The sequence below is a fragment of the Psittacula echo genome (assembly GCF_963264785.1).
Source record: "Psittacula echo genome assembly, chromosome: 1".
Lineage (NCBI taxonomy): Eukaryota > Metazoa > Chordata > Aves > Psittaciformes > Psittacidae > Psittacula > Psittacula echo.
In genome coordinates, this window is record NC_137735.1 from 19264370 (window position 1) to 19282078 (window position 17709).

Here is a 17709-nt window from a genome sequence, read left to right on the forward strand (position 1 = left end):
AGCAATCACAACCACTCTGTGGCTGCAGGTTAGCAGGTCTGAAACGGTGTCTAATTCTGCAAACTCCAGAAAGGTGCTGCATAATGTAAACATGATTGCTCTGCACACTTTCATGAAAGCTGCCTGCCTCTGGATTGAATTGCAGACACATCTATTGTGAGTCCAGCATGATAAAGAAAACAAGCATTGTGCATTTCAAGATGCTGCCTCATTAAAAGAAGCTAAAAGAATCCCTTTGTTACTTGACACAATTAAGTAACAGGATGACAGGTGGTGTATTATATTTTTTAATGGAATAAACTTGCATATATACAGACACGAACCACGTATTTCCTTTGATATTACAGCATGCACCTGCCACTTGTTATTGCAAGGACCTTTATTAAGCAAGTGTGCATTTAGTAATGTCTGCAGATTTATAAAACTATTTCCTCGTCCTACAATTTGGAAGATATGGCTTTGGAATCTCACAAGAATTCTTTCCAAGAAAATAAGTACATAAGGATAACTGCTCTCATAGGAATATGCTTTCAGGCATTGCTACAAATAAACATATATGTTTCACCTATGCTTAGGTTAAAAAGTTCAGAGATTTTTAGTGCTGAGATTTAATCTGCTTGCAAGCACACGTCTTTGTATCACTAACCTGCCAGCTAGCTTCCCGTCGCAGCCCTTTTATCCAGTTTTCTTCTAAGTCCTTATTCTCTCTCGTGGACGTTTCATCCATAGCTGATGGAGCTTGCACAAACTCGATTGGCCACTGGCTGTTACACTCTCTTTGTAAGCTTTTACCGAGGCAGCAGCAAGTGCAGTTCAGAGACAGACTGTCATGAAGAAAATGTCACACCACGGGTGGGGAGGAGGCGAGGGGGGAGAGGGGAAGGGAGGGGAGCGAAAGGGTTGACACCAAGGATCCACACGTGAAAAGATTTGGGGAAGTGTGACTGCAGTCTGACACATTCCCGCTGGTCCAGCAAATGCATCGCTGCAGCCGGGGAGTTCGCAGGGTAATGACAGAGGGCTGGTGACACTGTGGAACAGCCCTAATTAGATGTAAAGTATAGCAGAACTGCTAATACTACCCAAAGTATTCTCATGCGCCTTTCCCAAAAGTGGGGTTTTCATATATTGCAATAATTGTTTCACTTGGTGTTGTTATAATTAAGACTGCATTGGGGTGTGGATTCAAGCAAAGGAAAGCCAAATAGCTGCTGGGTCTGTTGAAAAGAAAATATTTCAGCGTATCTGTTTGAAAAGTGCTTCCTGAACCGCTCCGCAGCCAATAAACATGAATAATAATACAGGCCATTTTGATAGAAATGGGCTCATTACCATAGTCGCTGCTGAGCTTTTTCAGAGCTCGGGTTCAGCAATGCAGAAATAGGTTCAGGAGGACACAAGTATTGCAACCCCAAACCAGAAAAAATTAGTCCAATGTAAGGCATTAAAGGAAAAAATTGCTTGCACTTGCTCTGGGTATGTTGCACCTAGAGATGCCTGCCACATACCCTGAGCATGGCCAGCCTTTCTTTACAGCATTCTTTACTGCTCCTTAACTGAGCACCACCATCTTTCATCCCACCAAGACACAGTTTCACCTCCCCATCAGCTCCTTAAAACATCCTCTGGCTTTTTTTACCAAACTAGAAAAAAAAAATTATCAAAAAACTCAACAGATAGAGTCTGTCCTGCTACTTCATTATAGCATTTATCACAGATTAGCTGAGAATGCTCAACTCGTTGCATTTAGGAACCCAGGTTTCAGGCAGTAACAAGGAAGAAACTCTTGTTTGGAAGTACTGCTTCAGTGCAAAACAGAAAGATTATTTTTTAGGTATGATTTTAGCTGAAACAACCCTTTCCTGTGAAAAATTATACTAAGATATCTTTAAAATTCATAAAGTTTGTGACTATTAGGATTTTTTTCAGTGTTGTTCACCATTCACACTGTTTATTTACCAAGCAGACAAGACAAAATCGGATTAATTTTTAGGCCCATTTATTCTCCTGGGGATTTTCATCTGCAGACCCCAGCCATCCTCCCTGGGCTGAGTCAGACCTCTGCACAAGGCTGCTGAAATACAGGCAAAAGCCCTTTCCTTTGCACCTCTTTTCTAGACTGCTCAGGTTTCACAGACATCTATTGTCACAGATTTGAGGCCTTCCTCAGCTTCACAATGTCCTTACCATAAAACTGAACGTCCCAAGCGGTACACAGCGTATGCTGCTCCGCATCAAAGCCACATCCTGAGCCTCCCGATCCTGCAGCTCCACATTTCTCCTCCATGGGTTTTTTTCCCTTCCCTTTCTCCTTTTAGATAATGGAAGGAGCTTGGGTGATGCGGGTCTCTGCTGCATTCAGTGTGACTTTAGGACTTGTGTTACACACCGGATGAACACCGTCTCCACTTACACGTGTGGGTATGTTATTTTTAGACCCAGGGAGCACAAGGTAAAGCAGTACAAACACCAGAAGGAGCCAGATGCTTGCACAGACACAGAGGGGTGCATCAAGCTGGCAACAAAAAGAAATGCAAAGGGACTTTTCATTCAGAAATGCATGATTAGAATTCTGCTTTCTGGATGAAAAAAACAAACTATTTTTTATTTAAATGAAACCAAGGCACCAGGCAAAGGTGACCCAAAGCCCCTGGCCTGGCCTTGGTGGAATGCATCCCATCTCTACTGTTACCCACCCACTGGCTGGCAGTGAAGAAGTGCTTGGACCACATTAACAGGGCGTCAAAGGGCCAGCAGTACAGCTGAATCCTACCTCCCAGATGATAACAAAATATAACGACGGCAATGACAAATCCTTGAGATGAGATAAGCTCGCTTTTTAAGAGCTCTGTCATTTGCAAAAGGCAACATCTAGGCGACAGCTGGTCTGATTTTGGAGGGGTACAATAAAAAAAATTAAGAACAAAGCAGGAGGAATGCTTGTCTTCTTCTGCATATGGCAAAGACAGATGCAAACCAAGATACTGACATATTTGTACTGGGCTGGCAGCATAACTCTAAATCTAAGATAGACAGCTCACAGAAAGGGCTTGGTGATAATTGTAAATATTAGCAATGCTTCCAATCTAAGCTGCTCTGGATTGCAATGAATTATTTCGTGACTTTCCCTTGTCTTTTTCACCACCATGAAAAAGCCCAAATTGTGTATGAGCTGCAGGAATATGAAGACATTTATTGATGGAAATCAAACTACTTTTTTCACCCACAGTGTCTTTGATATGTTAGAGCCTGAAGCAAAGAAAACATAATAAAAACAATATATAGATGAGAGCTTCAATTTTCCCCTACGTATGAATCTGTCACTTATTTGCTAAGAATCAAATCTAACTCCACACAGTTAAAAAAGCTCCATACATCATTCTCTGTAATCCAGTACTCAGCTCAAATGTACCTTGCTTGGAGTTCATACAACATACTTGATTTTACACTACTCTAAACAAAACATCTCTGGATATTACAGCTCTGAGTCTAAAAGGCTTTTGTTGCAATTCCATCTCCAATAGTGAAGAAAGTGCTAGTGTGAGGACAGACTGAACAACACAAGGTAACATGGATGCTTCAGAAGTCCATCCTGAGCACCGGATTCAACTGTAACAACAGGCTAACATTTTTTTAATCTTTCCACAATTTATTCCTGTGATACCACCACATAGCTGCCAGCAGTGTGAAGAAACAAAGTGAGAAAAACACGAGGGTTTTTTGAGCACTGAACAGCTATCCGAGCACATCCCAATTTTTCTTAATACTTGAGCTGTGAAATGGGTGCTGCTTCTGGGTAAGGACTGGCTTCTCACACTCACACAGCTCTTACATGCCTATCCACCCAAGCACAGTAGCATTACCTATGTTGGATAGAGTCAGAAGGATGCATCTCCACCTGGGCAAGATTACCCGGAGCTCCTTGTCAGCCACCTGCTCTCCAGTGGCATGACCAGGAATGTCCATGAAGCAGGAAAAGGTTCATGTGCCTCCTGGAAGCCTCAGCACTATGAAGTGCCTGCCTTTAGTGGATTAGTGAACTCCACTCTGAGGAGACTCAGTATCATCCTGGGTATCAGTAGACTGATACGGTTGTTGGGGGGATGCAAAGTCCAAGCAATTTTCACCATCTCCTTCAAAAGCTATCTACGCCACATGTACCCATCACAGCCTTACAATAATCTTAATTTCTGAGTTTTCTCATCAGAGGGTGATGGTGTGCTAGCAAACCTACTAAGGGTTCCTTTGGTTCTCATCTCTCAGTGCAGAGCATTGTTACGTATTTCTGCCTCTTGGATTGCAAGTCTTCAGCACATACCATGTTTTCAGTGCCAGTCTCATGGCTGGCACCTTAACTTGTGGAAGCATGAGATTTATACCAAAAAGGTCCCTCTACCGCTTTCTAAGAGATTGAAGAGGGAGAGCTTATAAATGTCTTGAATACCACCCAGATCGAGGAGCACTGCATGATAATACATGAAAGGGAAAAATTCTGACATACCTCTTAACTTTTAACTATACAGTCGTTACTGAGGGTAAAATTTAAGTTGTCCCTGAACTAAACCCAAGCCACAGCTACATAATTTCCTACACAGCCTGTATTAAAGCTATTTACACAGTGCTTTTTTCATCAATCAGGCTCCCTTTTAGGAGCCTGTATCAACAGGCCAGAGATAGGAAAGACAAGTCCACAGGGAACTGCTGTCAAACTCACTGCGCTCACAAACCACCACACCATGGACATGCCTGTGCTGACAGTGGGAGGAACTGAGAATGACTGTCAGACTTACACACCTAATGCCCAAGTGGGCATGTTTGGTGCAGAGGACTTCCCCTCCCCTGGCTCCAGGCAAAGTCCACATCTTTCTGTGCAGTGCAGTACAGTACATATGGCCAAGACTGAACCATTCACAGAGCAAGTAAGAGAGTGCCTGGGTATCTCCCAAGCACTCAGAGCTCTGCAGATACTGCTTCCCCTTGCACCCTGCTCCAAGGGACTCCAGCATCTTCTCTGATATATCTGAGTTCACACAAAGTTCATACTTCATTCCCAAACCTGAACTTAAAACAGTTTGAAAGGTGCCAGTGATGGGGGAGAACTAATCCCACTGACCTTCAGTGAGACCTGGGTTCATGAAATCCCCTGGTCACTTCTGGAAGTACAGTTTAGACTGCTACCCCCAGCAGAGGTTTCTGACGCCAGCTGCCAAAGACACCACCCTTCTAATGGAGTACCTGCACCCTGCTGCAGCCCTGCAGAACTATAGCGCCTGGTGAGCTGATAGTATGGCACATCAGCGCAGTGTAGACATACCTGCTCTCATATATACTGCTGCATGTGCCACTTAACTGATCACCTGTTGACAAACTATAAATAAATTTGCCATCAGAGCACAACAATGTGTGACATTCCACAGGCTGAAGCAGAGCTGTACTTTCCCTACTGTAACCTAAGTGTCCATTGTGTAGAAGAGCTTGCTTTGTCTTGTTAACTAGTCAAGGAGGAGCTTGTTTCTCTGTCTTGCCTATCCTGCAACTTCTAAGCTCCTGCTTGAAAGAATTACTCATTTGTTAGTGCCAGACTGTCATCTCTTTGAAAATAGAGCCACGAGATCTTAACAGACTGGATGTACATGGCTGCTAAATTTATTAGTTAAGAAAAACAGCATATGACAAGTGAATAAAGCACTCCTTGGGACGTTTGGACTACAGATTTTGTATAAATCAATAGTAAGTGCTATAAAATGTCAGAAAATACCAAATGAGGAGAAAGGAATCAATATACACCTTCTGAATTAAGTGAGTGATGAATATTCTTTACCAGCCAAAACAAATTAAACTACAAAAACCCTACATTAAAGCAGTATTTAGATTAGATATTACAAAGAATTTCTTCACTATGAGGGTGGCGAGGCACTGGAACAGGTTGCCACAAGAAGCTGTAGATGCCCCATCCCTGGCAGTGTTCAAGGCCAGGTTGGACAGGACTTTGAGTAACCTGGTCTAGTGGAAGCTGTCTCTGTCCATGGCAGGCGGGGTACAACTAAATGATCTTTAAGGTCGCTTCCAACCCAAACCATTCTATGATTCTAATATCCAGCCTCTTACTTGAAATCCCAAAGGAAAGTAAATCAGGGTTAAGGCTGGAATGTTTGTCCTTAAACAGCACCACTGAGGAAGAGAGGGACAAAAAGGAGGAATAGGAAGAGAACAACTAAATTGCTTTGTCACAAGTTGAGAATGAAATATTAACTCAAACACAGAATCATAGAATTGTTAGGGTTGGAAAGGACCTAAAGTTCATCTAGTTCCAACCCCCCCTGCCGTGGGCAGGGACACCTCACACTAAACCATGTTCCTCTTCATCCTGAATTCCCTTCATTTTCAGGGTTTGGGTCAAAGACAGTGGCCATCTTTCTGTAACATGTTTGCACCATGCTCTTGACTCTGATTCGGATCCCTAGATAATAACATAATGGCGATACTAAACCAGGAATGGTTAAAAGTATACGAAGGGTTCATTCTGTGTATTTCAGAAGTCCTTCCACCTCCTTGTTAGGAACCAGCATGGGGTAGTGGCCTGAAAAGTTTAATGAATTTATAGGTATTTTGCCTTTGTCAGTCTGGATCCCACCTTCTGTAGCACGCTAGGCCAGGCACCCAACGGGAACACTGCCATGCAATCACAATGGTAGAACAAAAACCAGAAGACTTGGGTTCACAAAGTTTCATAACAGCTGTGGATCTGCCCTCTATGTAGCCTATCACTTCATCACGGTATGTATTTCTGCTTTTAATGGGCCTCTGTTCATAAAAGTCCCTGTGAAACATGCAGCCACACACCAATTACTTCCTGCCACATAAGTACTATCTTTTTCTTTTAACAATGAAAGAAGTCCATACATGCTAGGATGCATGTAGAAGAAATCTGAGACCACATATAACAGAAATAAACTTATATTGGTCTTTCAGCCTCCTGTTGAAGAACGTATACAGTGCTCCTTACTCCCCTTTGCATAAGTAGGTCAAAGAAGGGCAATGAAAATAGAACACAGAAAATCCCTCCTATGAAAAGTGACAGAAAAAAATGGGTTGATTCTTTTTAATTTAAGGAAGAAAAATTATTAGCACAATACATGATACATTCTTCTAAAGGAGGAGGGAATGCTAAAAAGGCAGAGGGTCCATTCTTTCTGGCTCTCAAAACAACAAGATACGGACAACAACAAAAGCCAAAGGTGGCAAACCCAAACCAACAAAATCAAATGCTTTTTGTGAAATAATGTAATTAGAGAGTGGAACTCAGTGCTGAAAGAAGTGCCTGAGGGAAAGAATGTATCAACTTTCTGCAAGTGTTAGTGCAACTGTAAAGTAAGAAATTCAAGCTCAGAGCAGACACCACTAACAGAGATATGAGCTTCAAAGTATGTACCAGCCTGCAAAGCTGAAGATTCACATCGGGCATAACAGAGGTCTGGCATGTCTGTTCTGACACTCACCCACCCCTCCTCTACCCTCTGCTGCAAACATCTGGTGCAGGCCACCTTCAGAGACCAGATTCCATCCAGCCTACATGCATTAGGGAGCTGAAGAGGTGTAGCGATTCCCGTGGCCTTAAAGATCATTCCTGGACCTTACTGCTTTACCTGGGTAGGCAGCTGCTGTTCTTGATGGATGTTAGCTATATTGGAGAAAAGATGTCAGCTCAGAGTCAGAGCATCCTCTGGGTTTCCAACAGTTACAGCTTTATTGCGCCTGTAATCCTCAGTGCATACAAACAGAAAGGTAAATATCAGAAATTAATCTTACTTTTATTTATTTGTATATTTTTCACCTAAACAGCATCTCTACTCATTATCTGCCAGTTACATTTTCCGAGTCTGCAAGCAAGAGAGATCCCAAAATCTCAGGTACTGCCAAAAGAAGATGAACACAACCCCACACAATTGCCTTATAGTCCACAATCCTGTTCTGGCAAGACTTGAAGGACTTCAGTTGGGAACAGCAGAGCTAACACGATTGACTCTCCCACTCCAGAGAAAAGAAGGTAACACTTTCCATTTCTGAAAAGAGAAATCCTTCATCATCAGAGGGGAACAAGAAGATGGCCATCCCTCACACTGCAGTGGGCCTTGGGAGACCTGCTCTTCCTTTGTGAGGGAAGCACGGATCAAGCCAAAGATGCTGCTTCATTTCTCAGTAAACCAGAAGAGTAGCCAAGGAGAGGAGTGAGAATATGTAAGAGAAGCAGCTCTGCAGACACCAAGGTCAGTGCAGAAGGAACAGGAAGAGGTGTTCCAGGCTCCAGAGCAGAGATTACTCTGCAGCCTGTGGTGCAACGCATGGTGAGGCAGGCTGTGCCCTTGCAGTGCATGGAGGTCCATGGTGGAGCAGATCTCCACCTGCAGCCCTTGGAGGACCCCATGCTGGATCAGGAGGATGCCCAAAGGAGGCTGTGACCCCGTGGGAAGCCCACACTGGAGCAGGCTTCTGGCAGGACCTGAGGCCCTGTGGAGAGAAGAGGCCACACTAGAGCAAGTTTGCTGCAGGACTTGTGCCCTCACAGGGGACACATGCTGGAGCAGCCTGCTCCTGAAGGACTGCACTGCTCAGGGAGAAAATCAGGAGTAAAATTTAACCCAGGAAGAAGTGACAGGTGGGGTGAAAGTAGTTTTAAGATTTGATTTTATTTCTCATTTTTGTATTGATTCTATTTATTTCTCATTATTCTACTGATTATGGCAATAAATTGAACTAATTTCCCCAATTCCAATCTGTTTCACTCATGATGCTCATGGCTGAGTGATCTCTCTGTCCTTATCAAAACCCATGAGTCTTTCATTATATTTTCTCCCTGCTGTCCAGCTGGGTAGTGATGGAGCAGCTTTGGTGGCACCTGGCATCCAGCCAGGGTCAACCCACCACACCCACCAAGATTGCAGTTGGCTTCACCCACTTGCTCTGTTAATCCCTTCTGAAGTCTACTCCAGTGATGGATATAAACTAGCCTGAATCCTTCACTGAAGCCTCCTCACTCATCCTAAATCACCTAGAAGGAGACCGTTGAGGATGATCCCTGAGCAGCTCGAATAAGAGATCTATTTCATTAAAGCCCTACCTGCTGTTTGTTACTGTAATAAGCCTCCTCAGTGGAAACCGAACTGCAAGCGTGCCAGTTCACTGATGCTGCTTGCTATTTCAGATGGTGTCACGAGCTGTACAGTCTGCTGGTATCTGTGCTTCGGTTTCACTGCGTGACTCCAACCACTCAGGATCTTTATGAAAGTAATATATTCCAACCTAATCCACAACTAAATTAATGTCAGAAGTAGGACAGTGCCCCGAGTGATCAATAAGTGGGTTTTTCCCAATAGAAATATTAGACGCAACTCACATCAATAAACCTCAAATTTATGGGGCAATTCGGCTCTTCCATTTACAGCTTGAATAACTGGCCCTTATATAGGATATTACATTACTAAATAACGTGCTAAAAGGAGCGTCTCTATTGCAGTCCCCGATATGCCACAGCTACAGATTACAGGGAGCATCAGCAGATGTAGTGAGGGACGTGAGACGTCCACTACAATTAAGTCCCTTTCAAAACAAGCACAAAATTTTTTCTACATGCATTATGGGCAACCAAATGTATTTTACTCAGACCCACTACAGGATTTAAATTAGGAGTGTTTGTACTGGGACCTTTGGAAGACGAATGAAACTGATCTTGTGATCATCTATATGCTCACCTTTAAAATTCTGTATCAGAAACAATATTCTTGGTCTTATCAACTGAGTTATACAAAACAAAAAGGATAATGTCTATAAGGAAAGAACAATCCTTCACTAGAAGCACTAACAGGTCTCTCTCATTTCTAATTTTTATGATTCCATACAAATTAGAAGACCTCAGTGCAAAGATCTACCTAGCTAACAGTAAGAGAGTAAAGGAAAACCCATTTGTGTTTTTTTCCCGTAACATAATTCTAAGTCATATAGTTACTGAAAATAGAGAAAATAACCTGAAAATGCTATGGCAAACCATTAATTACAAAAAAAAAAAAAAAAAAAAAAAAACCACACACAAAAAACACCAACCTCCTAAATCCTTCTTCTAAAGTCACTGCTCATCCTGGCGGAGCTACTAAGCATGCTGCCTGGTTTTAACAACTAAATAAATACTGTCTATTGCCTGGTGCTCAGTGGAAGCCCACTGGGACCTTCAGACCACTGGTCATGTTTGCGCTGGCTCTGATGCTCAAAGGGCATGGAGTAAACCATTATGAAGGAGGACAACCCCTTCTCAACCACCCTGCAACTGCCATGGGATCCACAGTGAAAACAGCTAGGAGTCTTACAAAAAATGGTCTTTGAAATATCAATTTAGAATCACTAGCCAAGTATTCAAGCTTTATTTTGATCAGATCAACCCATCCTGCTTCATTCTCTGGGGTAGTTTTGCCATTTCCACCTACATATCATCTGGAAGGCACAGAGCTTCTTGGGACTCACAGTATTTCACTACCCTCTTCTTTTCCCCAAATCCTTGCCTAAACTTAGGCTGTTCTTAAAGATTTTGAAAATTATTCTTCAAAATAAAAATTAAAGTAGAGAAAAAAAGTGTTTGGCTCCAACACAACCACTTTCTGTTTAACAAACGAACCTGCAGAGCTCAGTAAGATCACCAATGGCTCTTTTTCATTTTCCATTTATAAAAGGGCAACGACTGCTGTGCTGTGTTCAAGGTAGAGCCTTGCCTTTTGCACATTTTACTCCCCTCTCTCATTTACCATGCTCCTTTTATTTAGGCATTATGATAAAAAGCAGGCATTACTGCAAACTAATAATCTGCAGTTTCTCCACCCGATCAATGCCGACGTGGTGGAGAACTTCCAAGCATCTTCAGATTAATTTCTCACATATCATCACGGACACTTGAGCAACAAATAGCCTGCTCTATTCCTGATAATAGAAGATTAGTAACACTAACAATGTACAGCACAAGCGAAGGGAAAATGGTATAAATCTCTCAAGTGATGTATTGCATCAAATCTTGAAGCAGGTTTCCTAGTGACAGATGCAAGTTCTTGCAGCCTTTGTGTTCTACTGTAGGACACCCTCATTTTGTGAAAAGCAAAGAAAGCAAAAAATCAAATTCATCGTAATTTTCCTCTCATGTCCTCTTTAGAGTGGAACTGGAATTAAATTTGCCTGCTTTTCTTTCCAAAGTAGGCCTCCATGCAAGTACTGCCAGTAAATCTCCATGTGACACCAGCCCTCAATGAGATGATCATTGTGGAAGTGTCATGCTCTGCCAGGAATTTGGTCACACTTGAAAATTACTCCTTTTTTACTTTATTTGAGGATACAAATGCCAAAAATTAATGCAAAAGGAATCCAGGCTTGTCCCTTTTCCTCCCAAAGGGAAATTCAGCCAGCAGTGAGAGCACTTTGACTGGCCTGTGTGGTTTCTTTCCTTATCTCTTTCACAGTAATACATGCAAAACCAAGTGGTCATAACAGAAGCATTCACCTTAATCACACAAAGCTTTCCTTATGCTCACCATAAAGTGTCTGGAGTCTTCTATCTTTAGCATGCACTACACGTACATTGTAGTGCATTCAAAACTACTATTAAAGGCATGTTTTAAAATGACAATCATAACAGTAGAAGGATGTACTAACATTCCCCATGTCAAGGAAGTTACCAGTATCATGCCAAATGACAGAAGGTAAAAATTCTGATGTCAACCCATAAGAACCACGCGGACTTGAGTTAGATTGCTTTGATTTCCTAATTTACTTAAATCAGACATGCAGCTTACTTACAGCTAGAGGCAATGCTGAAGTTCTGCCATTCTGTTCTCTTTCATAGCCATCAGGTCCCCTCTTTCACCTTGCAAGTGGATGCCACTAACACAAAGTATGTTCCAGCTCAGGGGTCAGGGATGGCTCAGATACCCTGGCTAACACAGAGCTCTGGTCTACAGAGGTGCTTACAGCTAGAAAGCCCTAATGCTGCTACTGCTTTCAGGGCTGTGCCTGGATTTGTTATATAGGAATACTGCCAGCTCTTTCTAACTAGTTTGTGCACCTTCTGGACGTGCTCAACACCCTGTGTGGCTGAAGGAGTGCTGGGAATCCATTAAGAAAAAGGGCATGAACCTAAGCACTTCTCGAATATGGGGTAGTAGTGTCTTTCGTAAGGCTTCTTCATTTTGTCTAGTCACAGAAGAGGCAGCACTAGTCAACCTACATGATAAGCTAGAGCACAGAGTAGGCTGGCAAGGGACAGAAGTATTTGTCATCACCACTACTATATGGAGAGAGTGTAAAGGGTAAGGATGGAGAAGGGAGGATGAGACCTCATCATAGCTTCCTCTCCACACAATACAAGGTAGCCGCATTACAGACGGAAGAAGAAAGACTAAGACTGTTTATTCCACCCATTCCAGCAACCCTCAGATCCACAGCTTTAATCTCCCTAAAGCATAAGTACAACATCATCTTGCTTGTTCTCCAACTAGATGCATCTGAACAGAAGACATTCCTGAAAAAAGCCAAGGGATACTCATCAGTTCATTGCTTTTATCTACTCCTCTCATTTCTTTCTTTAATTGAAATACCCTGTTTTGGGTATGAGCCAAAATACGAAATGAAATACCCTGTTTTGGGTATGAGCCTCCCCATCTCTTTACCCTCACAGCAAGATACCCTCCCTCTCTCATCTTCTTCCCAAAAACTTTTTAAAATAAGAAAACTAACAGAAAAAATAAGGTAGTTTTCATCTGCTTTCTAAAAATCATCACTTTGTTTTGCCTGCATGCTTTCCTTCCACCCCCTCCCAATCTGCTTTGTCTATATAAATAGATCACTTTCAACCAAAGACTAATTATGACTTCCTACTAATATAGGGAATAATTCAATAGGGTCGTCATTTCAGATGTAGTCTGTAGGTGCTGCAGTAATTAGATACTATGTCCACTGCAACCATAAGGAGAAGACAAAAGGCATGGCTACAATGACTAGGTGGAGAAAGGAGAAAAGGAATAGCACTAGCTCAACTACTACATCTACGTAAATCCTTTCAAAGTAAGAATTTGGATCACAGAAAAACCCTGACATTAGCCAGCTGTCAACTGATAAATAGCTATGTTTATAGTAATCATGTAACTCTGCCATAAAGTTATCCCATCAACATTTTAGGGGATCTGAGGAACCCTAAGGTGGCATACCTGAGGGATAAAACCTACAAGGAGAGTAGGTGTGCAGCATTTGTGGGTTCACTAAGCTGATCCAGCCTTGGTGGTAAGCTAGCATGTATTCCCAACTTCTATCACAAACCACATAAACCACATTCATAAATGTTACGGATGCCACCACAGCAGCCACACATGGAGTGGCTATAAGAAGAACTATTAGTAGGAGAATAGATGTTTTATTATCAAAGAGCCCTGCAGGTACTCACGTTTTAGCAGCAGGCACAGCGTGGGGAGGCTGAATACCCAGGGCCATCAGAGCAGTTGTGTGCAGCGTTAGCACTAAGTGGATTTGGCGTAAGAAGTCAAAACAATGTGCATGGCTAGCAGGTAACACGCCTGTCAGGAGGCAGCCGGGTGAAGCGCCAAGGTAAGGAAGTTTGTCAGCTGTGCAGCAGCGGTGACAGTGACCAGCAGCAGGAGGTAGCATACGAGGAGGGGAACTAACTGCTCGCATCTGGTCTGTGCCAGTGGCAGCCGGGAAGGAGAGCTGCAGGAGCACAGAGGTCTCACTTTGGGACGTAACAGCAGCAGCACCAGCCTGGGGAAGGATACTGCCCACACAGAATGACCTCCTGCCCAAGGCTGACAATTCAGGGACTCTCCTTTTGTTCCCATTTACTTGCAAATAACGGTTTCCTTGTATGCCTACCAAACAATATTTACGCAGGACTGGATATATAGCTCTCATTAGAGCAAATGCTACTACCTAAATTGCGCTATTTGTGACTCTGCACCTCGAGTTTCACTCATCCCTGGTCTAAAGTGCACTAAAAGCACATTATTACTGCTTAAGATGCAAACTACTATGCTGAAAAATATCAGTTTTTACCTCCAGTGAAAGAAGTTAAAAATTAATGGTAAGTTGAAACTAAGGTGAACAGTAAACAGGAACTCCTTGTGACCATGTGCAAGCTATTCCCATTCTGTAATAAGGTTATACTTACTACTTAAATTAATTACTCTTTTTCTTCTATCTTAATATATTTTATGCTTTAGGAAAACCAACATGTCCACTAACCACTCTGTATGTGATAAAGAAACATAATAAAAGCAATTTCTCTCCTAACCCCCCCAAAAAAGCCATTCTCAGTAACGCATTTTTGAATCCAGCATACCTTCTCCTAATGAGGTTTCAGCATGCCATAAATAACCCTAATGAGACTTTGTCTTGCCCATGTAATATATTTCCTTAATATAGCTTTAGATTATCTTATGTTGCATGGAAAACTAACAGTCACAGAAAGAAATGTCCTCCAATAGCACATTAAAACCCAAAGTACAATTAAATATAAATAAATACAGTAATTTAAGTGCACTATTGTAATTTTTAAAAATTCAGAAGAAAAGTAATGGTGCCATTTTTTCTATTGGTAAATAATAAAAGCGTGGAGGAAATCAGATAATATTTAAATAAACATTGTGACTATACACAATACAAAGATACCTTTTATTGCCAGGTAAATTCTGTGTTTGCTAATGAAAAGAGAGTTCGAAACATGTACCTTTGCAAACTGAGGGGCCAGCCTTACAAGTGTTATGCAAGCAGTCCAGGGAAGGGATGTTAAGATTTGACTCTCTGGTTTTATGGAGCTAATGGCCTAAGTGCGTATTTCCAGCCTCAGAATGTAGATACTTTAAATATCATCTGCAAAATGCAGCTATTTAAGCAGAGGTCTGCAGTGAAACAATCTCTTAGGCTGACAAGCAGTATGTATTTATGCAGCCTGCAGCTCCCATCATTCTGCAAGCAGACCAACGTTGTCTGGGTGGAATTTTTTCCTCTAAAAATACCAGCTCATGGTTCTTTCCCCTTAAAAAAGACAAATTAAATTATTATTTGGGGCAGTGTGAATTTGAAGCCAACTCTATTTTTAAAGATCAATTGAAATGTTACGCCTGACACCTCTGTCACCTTCTTTTCCTCAGAAAGCAATGTAAGCCTTGTGCAAAATTTCCATGGGAGCACATGGAGAGTTTTACTATTCATTTTCATGAAGATGGATTAATTCGTAGTTCTGTTTTAGGATTCCACCTTTAGTGGTAAAATTCAGTAAACACCTTGGACTAGGCTGGGCAATGATGCAGAGACAACGGGGGAGATGCAAGAGTAGCAAATTCTAACCCAGAAATCGAATTACAATGAAGATATTGGTGCTGATGGTGATAAGGGCAAAAACAGTTATGGGTATAAAAATGGAAATAATCAAAACCAAAGTGGAAGCAAATCTCCATTTCTGTAATTTCTTTAAGTCAGGAGAACAAGATGATCACAGCTTCCGACTTCTGAAAGAACTGGCACACCAAATTATAGGTTGGGCATCTGAACAAATGATTAAGCCAGCGTGGAACTATATGGCTGAAGATTAGCAGATAAAACGACTTACACACTTCAGAAAGGGGAAAGTGATTCATGCAAATATGAGACTATTCATCTGATCTTACTAGCATGTAAGGCTTTAGAACAACTCTTCCATGACAGAATACCTAAAAGTATAGACAAATGGCAAATGGCGTAAAAATCAACATGGATTTATCGAGAACAGACTAAATCAAACTAAGAACTTTCTGTGGTATGATTAATTTTCAAGACAACACAGCGACCTTATCTCTCTGGACTCTGGCAAAGTATTTGTTATCTACATGGGAAACCCTTAGTTATGACAGAGAAGATGGGCTTAAGAGAACAGCTGTAAGGGAAGCAAGAAGCCAATCAAAGGGAAGGACAAGCTGGTTCATACATAGCTCTGGTGAGATCTTCTCTAGAACCCCAAGCACGGCACCAGCGGCTGGCTCCTGGAATGGATGCAGACCTCAGTGGGCACAGGAGAACATGGCTAAGATAAAAATATACAGAAAATAACTATAGTAGAAAGTAGTTGAGTATTATTTAACCTGGAAACAAGGCTTGTAAACTTTGGAACAGCACTCTAGAATGGACTTCCAACTAAAATAACATTGGTGAAAAAGGTAAATAGTTTTAACATGGATTTTGATCAGCACTATTAAAGAAATTATGCAAAGACAGTTCTAGAAACAGCAGCCTACTAGATTCAATGTTCAGCTCTATGTAGGCATGTTCAGTCCATGTAGGCAAATGACCTATCACCTATATCCTCCTTTGTACAAATTGTGCATTTTTCCCAAAGTAAGGGAATTTTCCTAAGGTAAACTGAGACACACTTAATGTGCGCTGATTCCTCTTTATACCCCAGAGTTCTTCTGCTTTTTTTCCTAGCTATATCTGTTGATCTACTAAAAGAATATTAACCCTCAACACAAATGCTGTGTGAAATGTTTACTGAAAGTAAAAAAAAGAAAAAGGAAAAACGACTTTGTGGCGAACCTGTATGGCCTGTTTTCATGGGTATGCACAGAAAAAACTCCACAAAGCCTTACTTTGTGCATGTCTCCTCAAAATTCATGAAGCTTTATGAAACCAGAACAAAATGTGGAGACCTCAAACCCTGAGGGGTTTGTGTTATGTTTCTTTCTAAACTTCTTTAGTGACTGAACTCAGATTACACAGTTATGAATCAACATCCTTGCAAGATAAGTGTGCAAGTCCCCTGTGCTATTTCTGAAGAAGGAAAATGACTCCTGACAAAACCAGATCCTCATGAATGCTTGCTCAACATCACATTTTAATTCTACAGGTAGAAGCATGAGGCAGGCTATTAAAAAAATCACAGAAAATTACAAAACATGGGTCAAAATAAAGCCACGTTTTCCTTAATTTAACTTTTTTTTTTCCCTTAAAGAAACAGACCTTCAGCAGACAAACTTACACAAGCAATATTAAGCACATTTCCTCATAGAAAAGACTCCATAGCCTGGTGCCCGCGGGTGCTTCCAGCATAGTAAGGGGGACTTTGTGATCTTAAAGTCATAGTAAAATGCTAAATTTAACATGTAAGACCAAAGAGCAACCTATGAAATCAAGCATGAGGGAGAAGTAAACTCTAAAGGCAGCTAACAGAAATGGCAATGGGAGCAAGGATGATCAATATTAGGATTTTGATTCTAGCTCTAGATAGATAGAGGGATCATTCCCCAATGTCCCTTTCTGGCAGGCAATACTAGCAGAAGTGATGTCAAATATTGTCATTTCATATCCAGACAATTGGCATTACTATCTCATTCTCAAAGTATCATCTTGGAGAAGCATCCCTAGACATACATTGGGCCACAAATCTGACAGGAACTCCTCCGAACTTCCCTGCTTAGCAATGCAACTGCACTTTGTCAGACTGTTTTGACTCACCTCCAGTTGGAATCTGACTTATATTTCACTGAGGTTATTTATGATGCATCACTTTTTTTTCCCCCATAAGTTATTGTCTTCGGGCTATTTTTTATTCTTGCATCACTGCTGTCTTTCAAAGACCCGCTAACTGCTGAAAAGAGATTAATGAGTCCTACCTTCACTTTGTGGAACTGGATTGCTACT

At 41.6% G+C, this 17709-nt stretch overlaps 1 protein-coding gene across 3 annotated transcripts in view; it reads right to left on the bottom strand.

Moving 5' to 3' along the window:
* PPARGC1A (PPARG coactivator 1 alpha) overlaps nucleotides 1-17709 on the bottom strand; it is a gene marked incomplete at its 5' end in the record, with an annotated part of 370436 nt that overhangs the window by 168537 nt on the left and 184190 nt on the right. For 2 of the 3 annotated variants that reach the window (XM_080626741.1, XM_080626740.1), the window contains one exon: nucleotides 647-727. The exons of the other annotated variant lie outside the window; for it this stretch is intronic. In XM_080626741.1, coding sequence (XP_080482867.1) covers nucleotides 647-727 — 81 coding nt within the window. Of the gene's footprint in view, nucleotides 1-646; nucleotides 728-17709 lie in introns of those variants that run through there. 3 annotated transcript variants of the gene reach the window in all.